The sequence below is a fragment of the Leucopleurus acutus genome (genome assembly GCF_964270905.1).
Source record: "Leucopleurus acutus genome assembly, chromosome: 9".
Classification (NCBI taxonomy): Eukaryota; Metazoa; Chordata; class Mammalia; order Artiodactyla; family Delphinidae; genus Leucopleurus; species Leucopleurus acutus.
This window is the reverse complement of record NC_139144.1, coordinates 35,183,991-35,201,143: the sequence shown is the minus strand read 5'-3', so window position 1 is coordinate 35,201,143 and position 17,153 is coordinate 35,183,991. Positions and strand designations below refer to the sequence as shown.

Sequence of the window (17,153 nt, the reverse complement as noted above, 5' to 3'; positions counted from 1 at the left end):
GGAAATGGCTTCCTTGCAACTGTGTGGTGGGATCAGCTGTTCATTTGTGAGGGACATGGGTGAGTCTGGGCACTTAGGAAGAGCTGAGAGCTTCTTAACAAATATGGAGGAGGGGAAAGTGGGGAGTCAATAAGGTGATGAGGAAATGTGAGTGACTTTTTCACATGGTAAATATCAATAATGACAGTATAAGAATGATTATTTTTTGCCAAGGAACTAAGATTAAGTCAATGATGAAACTAGGTTAAAGCACGGAAGCAACTGGGAATTATGTTCAGTGAATAGAGTATCTAAGGAAGAGAAGACAAATGAGCTATTACCTGATTCCTGGGATTTCAACCAAATTATAATAAATGAACAATGTGATTCTCTTTAAAAATGGGTTTTGTGGGCAAAGGAGGTAAGAAATGAGCTGACAAGGGAGGGTTATGAAACTAAAGAAAGTACTGTGGTATGAACGTGGCCTAAACCTCAGCCCTCGCTTCGATGGGTGATGCCTCAGTGACTGTGAGTAAAAAAGCAACGTCTTTGGTTGTCTGCACATTTCAGAACTCGAAATGTACTCAGCAGCTGACTTGAGTATATTTAGCTGTGTTTCATTCCTCTGGCCATTAGGTAGAAGGAACCATTAATATATGTGGAATATAAATTCTGCCTTTTTTTGGTTCCTAATCAGGTCAAGTTTTCTATAAACGAAGCCACAACTTTGGCAGATTTGTTAGCCTTGCGGTTACACCAAATGGAAGAGGATGTCCGAAGCATCGTGGACAAAGCAGTCAAAGAGCTGGGGACTGAGAAGGTGTTGTCCTTGGGCTGTTTCTTTTTACCCTGAGCTAATTCTGTGCACTGGCACGTAAGCAGACTCAGGGAGAAGTCCTCCTGCCATAGTTGTGTGGAGACATGTTTCCCTGGGCAGGAAACAGCTTCCTTCTAGGCCACAGTAAATTTGTAAAACGAGAGAGTTGACCCAGTTGATGATGACGATTATAGCAGAAAACATTTATATATCGTTTACTTGGTAGCAAACACTGCTCTCAGTGCTTTATATTAATTCGTTTAATTCTCTGAGGAGTATCTCTATTGTACAGATGAGGAAACTGAGGTATAGAGAAGTAATTAACTTACCCAGGTTCAACAAGGGACCTGGGATTCACATTCTGGCATTCAGAGCACTATCCAAAAAGTAAATAATATCTATCAGACCTTTTTTTTTTTTTTACATCTTTATTGGAGTATAATTGCTTTACAATGGTGCATTACTTTCTGCTTTATAACAAAGTGAATCAGTTATACATATACATATGTTCCCATATCTCTTCCCTCTTGCGTCTCCCTCCCTCCCACCCTCCGTATCCCACCCATCTAGGTGGTCACAGAGCACAGAGCTGATGTCCCTGTGCTATGCGGCTGCTTCCCACTAGCTAGCTATTTTACGTTTGGTAGTGTATATATGTCCATGCCACTCTCTCACTTTGTCACAGCTTACCCTTCCCGCTCCCCATATCCTCAAGTCCATTCTCTAGTAGGTCTCTGTCTTTATTCCTGTCTTACCCCTAGGTTCTTCATGACATTTTTTTTTCTTATATTCCATATATATGTGTTAGCATACGGTATTTGTCTTTCTCCTTCTGACTTACTTCACTCTGTATGACAGACTCTAGGTCCATCCACCTCACTACAAATAACTCAATTTCGTTTCTTTTTATGGCTGAGTAGTATTCCATTGTATATATGTGCTACATCTTCTTTATCCATCCATCTGTTGATGGACACTTAGGTCGTTTCCATCTCCTGGCTATTGTAAATAGTGCTGCAGTGAACATTGTGGTACATGTCTCTTTCTGAATTACGATTTTCTCAGGGTATATGCACAGCAGTAGGATTGCTGGGTCGTATGGTAGTTCTATTTTTAGTTTTTTAAGGAATCTCCATACTGTTCTCCATAGTGGCTGTATAAGTTTACATTCCCACCAACGGTGCAGGAGTGTTCCCTTTTCTCCACACTCTCTCCAGCATTTATTGTTTGTAGATTTTTGATGAGGGCCATTCTGACTGGTGTGAGATGATACCTCATTGTGGTTTTGATTTGCACTTCTCTAATGGTTAATGATGTTGAGCATCCTTTCATGTGTTTGTTGGCAGTCTGTATATCTTCTTTGGAGAAATGTCTGTTTAGGTCTTCCACCCATTTTTGGATTAGGTTGTTTGCTTTTTTGATATTGAGCTAGATGAGCTGCTTGTATATTTAGGAGATTAATCCTCTGTCAGTTGCTTCATTTGTAAATATTTTCTTCCATTCTGAGGGTTGTCTTTTCATCTTGTTTATAGTTTCCTTTGCTATGCAAAAGCTTTTAGTTTCATTAGGTCCCATTGGTTTATTTTTGTTTTTATTTCCATTTCTCTAGGAGGTGGGTCAAAAAGGATCTTGCTGTGATGTATGTCATAGAGTGTTCTGCCTATGTTTTCCTCTAAGAGTTTGATAGTGTCTAGCCTTACATTTAGGTCTTTAATCCATTTTGAGCTTATTTTTGTGTATGGTGTTAGGGAGTGATCTAATCTCATAGTTTTACAGGTACCTGTCCAGTTTTCCCAGCACCACTTATTGAAGAGGCTGTCCTTTCTCCACTGTACATTCCTGCCTCCTTTATCAAAGATAAGGTGACCATATGTGCGTGGGTTTATCTCTGGGCTTTCTATCCTGTTCCATTGATCTATATCGCTGTTTTTGTGCCAGTACCGTACTGTCTTGATTACTGTAGCTTTGTAGTATAGTCTGACGTCAGGAAGCCTGATTCCTCCAGCTCCATTTTTCGTTCTCAAGATTGCTTTGGCTATTCGGGGTCTTTAGTGTTTCCATACGAATTGTGAAATTTTTTGTTCTAGTTCTGTGAAAAATGCCAGTGGTAGTTTGATAGGGATTGCATTGAATCTGTAGATTGCTTTGGGTAGCAGAGTCATTTTCACAATGTTGATTCTTCCAATCCAAGAACATGGTATCTCTCTCCATCTATTTGTATCATCTTTAATTTCTTTCATCAGTGTCTTATAATTTTCTGCATACAGGTCTTTTGTCTCCTTAGGTAGGTTTATTCCTAGATATTTTATTCTTTTTGTTGCAGTGGTAAATGGGAGTGTTTCCTTAATTTCACTTTCAGCTTTTTCATCATTAGTGTATAGGAATGCCAGAGATTTCTGTGCATTAATTTTGTATCCTGCTACTTTACCAAATTCATTGATTAGCTCTAGTAGTTTTCTGGTAGCATCTTTAGGATTCTCTATGTATAGTATCATGTCATCTACAAACAGTGACAGCTTTAATTCTTCTTTTCCGATTGGATTCCTTTTATTTCCTTTTCTTCTCTGATTGCTATGGATAAAACTTCCAAAACTATGTTGAATAATAGTGTTGAGAGTGGACAACCTTGTCTTGTTCCTGCTCTTAGTGGAAATGGTTTCACTTCTTCACCATTGAGGACGATGTTGGCTGTGGGTTTGTCATATATGGCCTTTATTATGTTGAGGAAAGTTCCCTCTGTGCCTACTTTCTGCAGGGTTTTTTTAATCATAAATCAGTGTTGAGTTTTGTCAAAAGCTTTCTCTGCATCTGTTGAGATGACCATATGGTTTTTCTCCTTCAATTTGTTAATATGGTGTATCATGTTGATTGATTTGCATATATTGAAGAATCCTTGCTTTCCTGGAATAAACCCCACTTGATCATGGTGTATGATCCTTTTAATGTGCTGTTGGATTCTGTTTGCTAGTATTTTGTTGATGATTTTTGCATCTGTGTTCATCAGTGATATTGGCCTGTAGTTTTCTTTCTTTGTGACATCCTTGTCTGGTTTTGGTATCAGGGTGATGGTGGCCTCGTAGAAGGAGTTTGGGAGTGTTATGCCCTCTGGGATATTTTGGAAGAGTTTGAGAAGGATAGGTGTTAGCTCTTGTCTAAATGTTTGATAGAATTCGCCTGTGAAGCCATCTGGTCCTTGGCTTTTGTTTGTTGGAAGATTTTTAATCACAGTTTCAATTTCAGTGCTTGTGATTGGTCTGTTCATATTTTCTATTTCTTCCTGATTCAGTCTTGGCAGGTTGTGCATTTCTAAGAATTTGTCCATTTCTTCCAGGTTGTCCATTTTATTGGCATAGGGTTGCTTGTAGTAATCTCTCATGATCGTTTGTATTTCTGCAGTGTCAGTTGTTACTTCTCCTTTTTCATTTCTAATTCTATTGATTTGAGTCTTCTCTCTTTTTTTCTTGATGAGTCTGGCTAAAGGTTTATCTATTTTGTTTATCTTCTCAAAGAACCAGCTTTTAGTTTTATTGATCTTTCCTATTGTTTCCTTCATTTCTTTTTCATTTATTTCTGATCTGATCTTTATGATTTCTTTCCTTCTGGTAACTTTGGGGTTTTCTGTTCTTTTTTCTCTAATTGCTTTAAGTGCAAGGTTAGGTTGTTTATTTGAGTTGTTTCCTGTTTCTTAAGGTAGGATTGTATTGCTATAAGCTTCCCTCTTAGAACTGCTTTTGCTGCATCCCATAGGTTTTGGGTCGTCGTGTCTCCATTGTCATTTGTTTCTAGGTATTTTTTGATTTCCTCTTTGATTTCTTCAATGATCACCTAGTTATTATGTAGTGTATTGTTTAGCCTCTGTATGTTTATATTTTTTACAGATCTTTTCCTGTAATTGATATCTAGTCTCATAGCGTTGTGGTCAGAAAAGATACTTGCTATGATTTCAATTTTCTTAAATTTACCGAGGCTTGATTTGTGACCCAAGATATGATCTGTCCTGGAGAATGTTCCATGAGCACTTGAGAAAAATATGTAGTCTTTTGTTTTTGGATGGAATGTCCTATAAATATCAATTAAGTCCATCTTGTTTAATGTATCATTTAAAGCTTGTGTTTCCTTATTTATTTTCATTTTGGATGATCTGTCCATTGGTGAAAGTGCGGTGTTAAAGTCCCCACTATGAATGTGTTACTGTCGATTTACCCTTTTATGGCTGTTAGTATTGCCTTATGTATTGAGGTGCTCCTATGTTGGATGCATAAATATTTACCATTCTTATCTCTTCTTCTTGGATCGATCCCTTGATCATTATGTAGTGTCCTTCTTTGTCTCTTCTGATAGTCTTTATTTTAAAGTCTATTTTGTTCGATATGAGAAATGCTACTCCAGCTTTCTTTTGGTTTCCATTTGCATGGAGTGTCATTTTCTATCCCCTTACTTTCAGTCTGCATGTGTCTCTAGGTCTGAAGTGGGTCTCTTGTAGACAGCATAAATATGGGTCTTGTTTTTGTATCAGTTCAGCCAGTCTGTGTCTTTTGGTGGGAGCATTTAGTCCATTTACATTTAAGGTAATTATCGATATGTATGTTCCTATTCCCATTTTCTTAATTGTTTGGCGTTTGTTATTGTAGGTCTTTTCCTTCTATTGTGTCTCTTGCCTAGAGAAGTTCCTTTAGCATTTGTTGTAAAGCTAGTTTGGTGGTGCTGAACTCTCTCAGCTTTTCCTTGTCTGTAAAGGTTTTAATTTCTCCATCAAATCTGAATGAGATCCTTGTTGGGTAGAGTAATCTTGGTTCTAGGTTTTTCTCCTTCATCACTTTAAATATGTCCTGCCAGTCCCTTCTGGCTTGCAGAGTTTCTGCTGAAAGATCAGCTGTTAACGTTATGGAGAGTTCCTTGTGTGTTATTTTTCCCTTGCTGCTTTTAATATGTTTTCCTTGTATTTAATTTTTGACAGTTTGATTAATATGTGTCTTGGTGTGTTTCTCCTTGGATTTATCCTGTATGGGACTCTCTGTGCTTCCTGGACTTGATTAACAATTTCCTTTCCCATATTAGGGAATTTTTCAACTATAATCCTTCAAATGTTTTCTCAGTCCCTTTCTTTTTCTCTTCTTCTTCTGGAACCCCTATAATTTGAATGTTGGTGCGTTTAATGTTGTCCCAGAGGTCTCTGAGACTGTCCTCAGTTCTTCTCATTCTTTTTCCTTTATTCTTCTCTGCAGTAGTTATTTCCACTATTTTATCTTCCAGGTCACTTATCCGTTCTTCTGCCTCAGTTATTCTATTGATCCCACCTAGAGTATTTTTAATTTCATTTATCGTGTTGTTCATCGTTGGCTTGTTTCATCTTTAGTTCTTCTAGGTCCTTTTAAAATGTTTCTTGCATTTTGTCTATTCTATTTCCAAGATCTTGTATCGTCTTTACTATCACTATTCTGAATTCTTTTTCAGGTAGACTGCCTATTTCCTCTTCATCTGTTAGGTCTGGTGGGTTTTTATCTTGCTCCTTCATCTGCTGTGTGTTTTTCTGTCTTCTCATTTTGCTTAACTTACTGTGTTTGGGGTCTCCTTTTTGCAGGCTGCAGGTTCGTAGTTCTCGTTGTTTTTGGTGTCTGTCCCCAGTGGCTGAAGTTGGTTCAGTGGGTTGTGTAGACTTCCTGGTGGAGGGGACTAGTGCCTGTGTTGTGGTGGATGAGGCTGGATCTTTTCTTTCTGGTGGGCAGGTCCATGTCTGGTGGTGTGTTTTCGGGTGTCTGTGGACTTATTATGATTTTAGGCAGCCTCTCTGCTAATGGGTGTGGTTGTGTTCCTGTCTTGCTAGTTGTTTGGCATAGGGTATCCAGTACTGTAGCTTGCTGGTCGTTGAGTGAAGCTGGGTGCTGGTGTTGAGATGGAGATCTCTGGGAGATTTTCGCCATTTGAATATTATGTGGAGCTGGGAGGTCTCTTGTGGACCAGTGTCCTGAAGTTGGCTCTCCCACTTCAGAGGCACAGCAGTGACGTCTGGCTGGAGCACCAAGAGCCTGTCATCCACACGGATCAGAATAAAAGGGAGAGAAAGCAGAAAGAAGGAGGATAAAATAAAATAAAGTAAGATAAAATAAAATAAAGTTATTAAAATAAAAAATAATTATTAAGAAAAAAAAATTTTTAAGTAAAAAAAAAAAAAACGGACAGATAGAACTCTAGGACAAATGGTGATAGTAAAGCTATACAGACAAAATCTGACACAGAAGCATACACATACACACTCACAAAAAGAGGAAAAGGGGAAAAAATAATAAATCTTGCTCTCAAAGTCCACCTCCTCAATTTGGGATGATTCGTTGTCTATTCTGGTATTCCACAGATGCAGGTACATCAAGTTGATTGTGGAGATTTAATCCTCTGCTTCTGAGGCTGCTGGGAGAGCTTTCCCTTTCCCTTCTTTGTTCTCACAGCTCCTGGGGTTCAGCTTTGGATTTGGCCCCGCCTCTGCGTGTAGGTCGCCGGAGGGCGTCTGTTCTTCGCTCAGATAGGATGGGGTTAATGGAGCAGCTGACTCGGTGCTCTGGCTCACTCAGGCCGGGGGTGGGGGGCGGGGAGGGGCACGGAGTGCGGGGCGAGGCTGGGGCGGCAGAGGCCGGCAGGATGTTGCACCAGCCTGAGGCGCGCCGTGCGTTCTCCCGGGGGAGTTATCCCTGGATCCCGGGACCCTGGCAGGGGCGGGCTGCACAGACTCCCCGGAAGGGAGGTGTGGATAGTGACCTGTGCTCGCACACAGGCTTTTTGGTGGCGGCAGCAGCAGCCTTAGTGTCTCTTGCCCGTCTGTGGGGTCCGCGCTGTTAGCCACGGCTCGCGCCCGTCTCTGGAGCTCCTTTAAGCAGCGCTCTTAATCCCCTCTCCTAGTGCACCGGGAAACAAAGAGGGAAGAAAAAGCCTCTTGCCTCTGACCAAAGCCACAGCCTCAGCTCCCAGCCCCGCCCACCCTGGCGGGTGAGCAGACAAGCCTCTCGGGCTGGTGAGTGCCGGTAGGCACCGATCCTCTGTGCGGGAATCTCTCCGCTTTGCTCTCCGCACCCCTGTTGCTGCGCTCTCCTCCGCGCCTCCAAAGCTTCCCCCCTCCGCCACCCGCAGTCTCCGCCCGCGAAGGGGCTTCCTAGTGCGTGGACACCTTTCGTCCTTCACAGCTCCCTCCCACGGGTGCAGGTCCCGTCCCTATTCTTTTGTCTCTGTTTATTCTTTTTTCTTTTGCCCTACCCAGGTACGTGGGGGAGTTTCTTGCCTTTTGGGAGGTCTGAGGTCTTCTGCCAGCGTTCAGTAGGTGTTCTGTAGGAGTTGTTCCACGTGTAGATATATTTCTGGTGTATCTGTGGAGAGGAAGGTGATCTCTGCGTCTTACTCTTCCTCCATCTTCCCCCTCTCTCGGATTCTGAGTTTTGAGTGTCTATCAGACTTTTAAGATAACCTTTTAAATCCTCTCCTGCTCTGGCATTGTGTTTCAGTGAAGGATATAAAGCTCAGATCCAGTAAAAAAAATTTGATATTGGTGTGACACTTGTTCCTTTTGTGCGGTGGAATTCATTCTCTAAACCTCATCACCGTGAATTATTTGGAGGAAAAAAATTGAGGCCAGTGATATTTGATGTCCCTCTGTTTTGGTTTTTTTTTTAAATTGTAAAAACAGTTTTTAAAATTCCAGATGATAGCCTAAGTATCGGTCCTAAATTAAACTTTTGTGCACATAACTAAATACTGTTTATATCTAGGTTGTTACTGAAATCAGCCAGACCTGGGCAACCATGGAGTTCTCTTACGAAGTTCACTCTCGGACAGGCATTCCATTACTGAAGTTTGATGAACAATTGTTTGAAACTCTAGAGCACAACCAAGTAAGATGGATATTTTTATTACAGATTTTTTCATTTTAAATTACGATTTTAGATTTTTCCCAAGTTCCAATACTCAATATTTCTTTCTTCATTCATTGGACATCTGCTTGTACCAGGCTCCAGGCATAGTACCATTTGGGCTCAAAAAGTATGAACACTTGTTCTCAAGGAACTTGCACTTGAGTAGGGAGACAGAGACAAGGTTCCAAAGGGTCTTGTAAGGTGGTGGTACTTGTGCTGAACCTTGAAGGATGGGCTGGTATTCAACAAAAAATGGTGATCAGAAAGGGGTGTTATAGCAAAGGGGAGAATGTTAGTGGCATCTTGGAATGCCAGAAAGTACCTGCCATTCAGAGGTAATTTAAAGAGTTTGGTTTCCTTAGAATATAGATTTTCTTGATAGGAGTAATAAAAAATAAGGCTGGAGGGACAGTCCAGAGCGCAGCCTATGTGGTCTTGAATTCTAAGGTTATGAGTTAGCATCTCTTTGGACATGAGACATAAGAAAGATGAAAGAGACAAACTATTCAGAGGAAATAATAACAGTAGTGTTATTATTATTAGACATGGGGCACTTAGGAAAGAACCTGCTCTGAAGAGATGATGTTCTATTATTTTTGGTGTATTTAAAGTGAGGGACATAGATGTAAAGGTGGAAAGTCTGACCCAGAGCTCAGTGCAGAGGTTCAGTCTAGAACTGTAGTTTGGGAGGTCATTTTTGGTGTCTTGAGAATTGATGAGCTAGATAATGAGACGTAAAGAAGATAATCCAGCTGAGAATAGAGCTTTGGGAAAGGCTGCGTGTAGTGAACAAGAGCAGGAGACATAAAGGAGGCAGAGAGAGAGAGAGTAGGCAGAGAAATCGTAGAAAAAGAAGACTGTATAGTATCATCAGCAATCACAGGATAAGTTTCTCCTACAAAGGAGAGTCGACTGTCATGGAAACAACCTAAGCGTCCATTGACATATGAATGGATAAAGAAAATGTGGTGTATATACAGTGGAATATCATCATTCTGCCATAGAAAGAAGGAAATCCTGCCGTTTATGATGATGTGGGTGGATTTTGAGAGTATTATGCCAAGTGAGGTAGTTCACTCAGAGGAAGCAAGTACTGAATATTCTTGCTTATATGGGGAATCTAAAAAAGCTGACCTTATACAGAGTAGAATGGCGGTTACCAGTTTCTGGGGCTTTGGGGAAGTGTGGAGGTATTGGTCAAATGGTCCGGACCTCTGGGTATAAGATGAATAAGTTCTGGGCATCTAATGTACAGCATGGTGACTGCAGTTAACAATAGTATATTATATGCTTGAAAGTTGTTAAGAGAGTAGATCTTAAATGTTATCAGCACACGTGCACACACACACACACGGCAGTTACGGGTTGTGGAGGTGTAAATTTACTGTGGTAACCATTTCACAGTATATACATGTATCAGATCATCCCATTGTACACTTTACACTTACACAATGCTGTATGTCAATAATATTTCAATAAAGCTGGGGGGGGGGAAAGAATAGTCAAATGTATTAAACACTTAGAGATGGAGGAGGATGAAAAGGAGCTGTTCTCAGTGACTTCCTGGAATTTCAGTGTCAGAGAATGATGGGAAGTGCTCGCTGAACTGCATGACCTTAAAGCAAGGCTTGGTGTTAGGAAGGCTGCCAAGTTTGGTAGTAAACTCAGAGGAGGAAAACAGGAGCTTAAGGTCTTAGCAAACTGGAAGGAAGTTTGTTTCGTATTTTCAATATTGAAAAAGAAGACCCATAACCTTAGGGTGATTCATAGGCAGAGACCCCAAGAAGAGTGAGAGAGGATGAAAGAATAAAGTTTAATTCCTAAAGCTGCACCCTGGTGCACAATATTTTTTCCTGCCTTCAAAGAGACACGTGGCCTTCTTCTAGAAGACGCATTACATGTAGTTGCTTATATTTGTCTTTTTCCTTTTGGAAAAAACATGTTATTATGTAATATTTAATGCCATTAATTCACTCACTTAGCAAATACTTACTGAATGCCTGTTGCATGTATCGTGTGCTAGGTCCTAGGAATCCAGCAATAAACAGAAGAAGTGTGCTCCCTCTTGATGCTTACAGACTACCAATTTAGATGGTATTTGAAATTCTTTGCCTTTCTTTTAGGTTCAGTTACAGACTCTGCTTCAAAGCAAGTATGTGGAATATTTCATTGAGCAAGTCATAAGCTGGCAAAACAAATTAAACACAGCAGATTCGGTCATCTTTACTTGGATGGAAGTACAGCGCACTTGGTCTCACCTAGAAAGCATCTTTGTTTATTCAGAAGATATTCGAATTCAGCTTGTGAAAGATGCTCAGAGATTCAGCAGAGTAGATGCTGAATTTAAGGTTCGTGGAAGAAAGGCTGTTTTCTATCCTAACAGCTTTGTCCAAACAATATAAAAATCTTGTAAAGAAACATGATTTGGGGTACTGTATTTATGAAAGATATATGTGTGTATTTGAATTTCAGGAGACAAGGTCAGGAAACTTGTCTGTGAAGGATCAGATAGTCCACAGTTTAGGCTTTGTAGTTGTATGTGGTCTCTGTCACAAGTCAGCAGGGCTGCCATTGTCCTGTGAAAGAAAACATAGACACTACATAGACAGATGGGTGTGGCTGTGTACCAGTAAAACTTTTATAGACACCAGAAATTGAATTCCATATTATTTTCATGTGTCACGAAGTATTATGCTTCTTTAGATTTTTTTCAACTAGTTAAAAATGTAAAGACCATTCTTAGCTTCAGGCCGTACAAAACCAGGCAGCAGGCCACATGTTTCCCAGAGGCCTACACCAACAGTAAGGCCTGGGAGACAGATTCATCTTCATGAAGTAAGAGACTGAGGAGGGGAAACCAGTAACAAAGTTATACTATCAGTTACTGGTTTGTTTCATAAGAGCCACAGAGAACACATGGAGATGTACATATAATAAATGATTTGAGAGACTTTAAGCAGAGAATAATGGCTTTACTTTTTATCTAGAAATGGGGATGAATTATTGTCGTCTTACTAGCTAAAGCAGAACACCAGAGGAATTCTATTTTATTTAACTTTTAAGGAGGAAAGAGTGGGTAGATTGTTTCATATTCATCTCATTTTCCAATGTGAGTATATTCTTTAAGATTCTGGTTCTCTGTCTCTCTATTTTTTTGTGCGTTTGGTTTAGAAGAGAGAAATTCTGCCTGGACCCAGAGTGGTGGTAATGCCTATCGAATTTATATTGATAAAAACTATGTGATTACACTTTGTTTTTGATGTTCATCTAAAAGTTTAAAAGCAGAACAGATATGGTGTCAGAAATCTCATTTATCTTGCTTTCCCGTAGTTTGATTGTTCTTCAGTCTTTAATTCCCTAAATGGATGAAAAATTTAGAAAAGTAATTTCTAATATCAATGGCTCCATGTTTTACTTTCACTCAGGAGTTAATGTTCAGGACAGCTAAAATAAAAAATGTTTTAGAAGCAACATGCAGACCTAACCTCTTTGAAGAACTTAAAGATTTACAGTACAGGTAAGAATAAAACTACAAAGTGATCAATTTGTTATACTTCTGAGATTTCTTTTGAATATCTAATAGTGTTTAACACCCAGTTATTGTACGAACAACGTCTACTAAATTATTTTATAATTTTGCTTATAGTTATCTAGTTGCCTTATACATATTAGGTGGTACATACATTTTGTGAGTTAATGTAAACAGATCCAAATATATTTCTGTTTTCCAAAAGGGAATATCATTATAGTAAAATTAGAATATCCTATTATCAAGAGAATCAGCATGGTTGTTTAATCAATTCTTTTATCAAAGTATCCTGCAAATATTTATTAAGCAGCTACTGTATGCTAGGAACTGGGATTGCACTCATTTTAAGTCCTTTATTTTGTATATAGTTTAATTATACTAGAAATTATCCTTAGACAGCATGTTAGTATTTTTGAAATCCTTGTCCTAAAGGGCATTTGTAATTTTTATATAAAATTATACAACAGCTAGTGGTCATAAGAATTTTCTGGCTTTTGATTAAAAATGGGCAGATCAGCCACTAAAAGAAGAGCTTTGTGTGGAATTGTGATCACTTTTCATTGCAAGGCAGAGGAGCCCTCTAGATAAAAATATATATCGCATACAATTATTTCATAATCTGGAAGTTTTTTAGAGAGAAAGTTGGCCATAATTTTAAAAGTGTGGATTTCTGCAGAAGTTAATTATTTCTTAGTCAGTAATCTTTGAGGGTTTTGGGGGCTCTGCCTCTGGGTCATCTCTGCTCTGCTAAGAAAATAACGTGGAAATGATTCTGGATCTTATGACTCTTCTGAAAACAAGAGAGAGTTGAAGGTGCTTGTGTTTTGTAGACATTCAGTGGGAAAAAGAAGACCTTAAACCAATTACGTGTTAAGTAAAGCATTTTGTGCTCGGGGTGAGTGATGCCAAATCTGGTCTTCTCTCCTGCTGATGAGAGGTGTCATTAAAAGAAGGGTAAAAATGAACTTACCTACAAAGCAGAAACAGAAGTAGTTACAGATGTAGAAAACAAACTTATGGTTACCAGGGGTAAGGGGGAGTGGGACAAATTGGGAGATTGGGACTGACATATACATACTACTATATATATAATAGATAACTAATAAGGACATACTGTATAGCACAGGGAGCTCTACTCAATACTGTGTAATGACCTATATGGCAAAAGAATCTAAAAAAGAGTGGATATATGTATATGTATAACTGATTCTGTTTTCACTGTACACCTGAAACTAACAACATTGTAAATCAACTATACTCCAATAAAAAAATTTTTTTAAATGTCCACACTTCCCTCCAAAAAACGGACAAGTGATAAGTAACATCAACTTAAGTCTGATCTATATTTAGTCTCAACTAACGATGGGTGTGTGTGTGTTTCTCCTCCCACTTGGCATGACTTGTACACGAGTCATGAACAAGACGATGATGTCAAAGAGAGGGAGGTAGGCTCCATGTTAAATGGTGAGCTTCTTGTGGTGAATGGACAGATGAGAGGCTCTGGGTTTTGGTGACGTTTTAATAAATGAATGGGCAAGATACGCTTACAATGATTTTTCATTCCTTCCTGCAGGCTTTCTCTTTGTGAAAAAGCTCTTGTTGAGTACCTGGAAACCAAGCGTGTGGCTTTTCCGCGCTTCTATTTCATCTCTTCCGCCGACTTACTTGACATTCTCTCAAAGGGAGCTCAACCTATGGAGGTAAATATTTGTTTTTGAGAGTCTCATATTATCCTATGTTAGCTAAGGAATGTCACAGTTTCTTTATCATTGTCAAATGCCACCTACCATGTCACATGTGCCAGGAGCCAGAAAATATGCAGTAAGAATTCTTAATGCAGCAACAGAGGGATGTTAGAAGCAGTGCTCAAGGAACTAGGAAAGGTAACTGCCTGGTTCTCAACACAAGGAAGGGACAGGAAATGTGCAAGGCTTAGGGCCGTGCAAGAAGTTAATGGAAGAAACACTGGCTCCAAACCCCCAGAATTCTGGGATAAGGACTGGAGCTTCCATTGCCTGGTTTGCAGCTTTCCTGGGGGAGACTGAGTCACTGGGAACGAGATCATGGCTGGTACCTTCTTACAATAACCTTGACTCCAGAGTAACCTTCATAGTTGAAGCTGGACTAGGCTTCAGTGCTGTCAGAGGTGTATCGGTATATTTTCATCCTCTACCTAACACTCTAATTTTCTCCTATCCATTCAAAAATAATGTAGCACCCATGACAATATGTAAAGCAAATAAAAGCAGCTCTTAGCTTTTGTAATCTGAGAGCACAGATCAGAGACCAAGCTTCGTGCAAATCCCAAAGCTCTCCTTCCTCTAAACATTTAGTGGATGTTGCCTTTCATTATATCTGTTCATTGTTCACATCCATTTAGATCTTAGAATTGTTACAACTGACATAGGCAGTTACTCCTAGACTTGACCATATATCACAGATTATTTTGACGCCAAAGGTTGTGCTTTATCGTTGTGGATTTGTCTCCATGTTCCTGCTCTAGGTATTTTTCTGCCATTTTCTTTGGAATATGTGTCACCTAACACTACGGTTTCCTGAATTCTGCTGTTCTCTGGACACAGTATTTATCTTTTTTTTTGGTACGCGGGCCTCTCACTGTTGTGGCCTCTCCCGTTGCGGAGCACAGGCTCCGGACGCGCAGACTCAGCGGCCATGGCTCACGGGCCCAGCCGCTCCGCGGCATGTGGGATCTTCCCCGACCAGGACACGGACCCGTATCCCCTACATTGGCAGGCGGACTCTCAACCACTGCGCCACCAGGGAAGCCCCCACAGTATTTATCTTGATTATTTCTCTCTCATTCATCATTTCTCTTTGGAGCTACATTCAGATGGATGGCAGTTCTTGCTGTCGGCAATACAAGTACAATCTTGCTATGAAGAGCAAAGTTGTTAGTCAGCTTCGGCAACATTTTCAGGATTACCACTCAGGTATCATTCTGTATATTTATGCTAACTCCCAGATGGCTTTGTAGATAAAATCCATCTAATTAGATTGACTTGGAATCCAGTATCTCCATCTCTCATTTATGTCAATGACATGTAAATTGGATGTTTTGGGTTTTTTTTTTTTTTTAAGTCGTTTAAACATGGCAGTTACTACCACGTTTAAGCTTCAGTAATCTCCTGAGAACCTCCTCGTGACTGGCAACTGGACCCTCTGCTCGGGGTGATCATATGAGATAGAGGATGTCATGTTCTATTCCAGGTACATGTTCCTAAACGCTTGCAAATCTGAAATACTTAGAATCGTGAATTTTCACTATGTAAATTAGATGCATAAATCTGTAAGTGGGAACATGGCTTTTCTTTTATATTCTTTAAACATAATAAACACATATGTGACTGTTATATTGAACAGTATTAATTATCCAGAATATAGACATGAAACAGTTTTATCTTTCTACAGTTATTAAGCTCAAATGTGCCCTGCTGAATGTCTTTACAGTGAGTAACAGGTCCCTTTATAACATCTTGGATAGGTACTGTAATGCTCCGGTCCCTTTTTATTATTAAAAATTAAAGAAACCCAAAGCAACTCAACAAAATCTAGTTTAAAATTCCAACCTCACCTCTGTGTCAAGACCAGACTTTTACATAATGAACTTGGAGTTGGATCTTTTATTTCTCCTCCCTGTCAGTTTACCTTGGGGAGGAAGGAAGGGTGTCATCTGTCAGTCATTGCCCTTTCTTAATGCATATTCCTGCCTCTCTGTTTGGCAGTGGCTGTCGACCTTGACCCTTGACAGCCAGTACCCACATGCTGGGTCTCTTGTGGAACAGAAGCAAGTCCTCAGGGGGCAGGGGGGAAACCCCCAGGGGGTATATATTGCAGAGACAAGTCCATCTCAGCACTTCCAGTTCTTGCCCTTGGCAGTGTAATCCATCATTTGTTATATCTTCTTCCTCCTTTTCCACCTAGACAGATGTCTGAAGTAGGGACACATCGCAGATTCATTTGCTGCGGGCATCCGTAGTTTCTGTTAGTGATTCTCCAACCCCTCTCACTGGACAACTTAAAGGGCAGAGATGGGGGAAACAGCCCTTCACCTTGAAGCCCCAGGAGGAGTGAGGCAAAGCCAGAGCATCCTCCTCTGGGCTGCTAAATCACAGGTGTGAGGATGTCCACCTGTCCCCCCCTCCTCCCTGCTGTACTTTCCCAGAAGGGGTGTATGGAGGCAGATGATGGTAAGGCATCGAGATGTGTCTTGTCAAGCCCTGGAGGGACCAACCTGTCCTCACTCCTGTCTGCTGTCTTCAGCGCATGCACTTGCCCGATGCCTCTTTGTCCTTAATTGAAGTCCTAGGCTGGTGCTCGAGGAGCAGATGACTCAATATACACTTGTCACCCATTGTCTTTATGTCCTTTCAAATCATCAAAAAGTGCTTCAGGCCTTAGACAACCTGTTGGCTCAGGGATATGCATCCCTGATGCCAACATTTTTTTTTCATTATCCTTCCTAAATTACAGGATGAGGTTTTGCTTTTACATATATATATATATATATATATATATATATATAAACTTAAAAGGTGTACCTTTAAAATCATTCTTTTTATTTTCACAGCATCACTTCAGTATTTCAGAGTGTTACTGTTAATACCAGTGCGACTTTTCGTGGAAGTCTTCCTGTCTACCTAATTCATAGTGTTGTAATCATAAGTTCTAAACCCCTGAATCTCAGGTACATTTCTCAGTAGTAGTACTAGTAACACTCTTTAATGAATGACTAGGTAATGTAAAACATTAAAAAGATTTTAAATTTTAATGTAGCTGAATATTGAAGTCACCGCATAGAGAATCTCCGAAATGGCTCACAGCCATGCTGATGAATACTAACAACAGTGCTGTCTGTGTCATATCAACAAAAGGAGGTGGGGTATTTCTGCTTACGAGCTGAAGGGGTCTGGCT

The 17,153-nt window shown here is 40.0% G+C and overlaps 1 protein-coding gene across 1 annotated transcript in view; it reads left to right on the top strand.

Annotated features, from left to right (window-relative positions):
* The window catches only part of DNAH11 (dynein axonemal heavy chain 11), a 324,062-nt gene that overhangs the window by 78,724 nt on the left and 228,185 nt on the right, over nt 1–17,153 (top strand). The window contains 5 exon segments of the mRNA XM_082845873.1: nt 677–799; nt 8,548–8,670; nt 10,815–11,039; nt 12,117–12,208; nt 13,794–13,920. Of these exon segments, the coding sequence (XP_082701999.1) occupies nt 677–799; nt 8,548–8,670; nt 10,815–11,039; nt 12,117–12,208; nt 13,794–13,920 (690 nt within the window).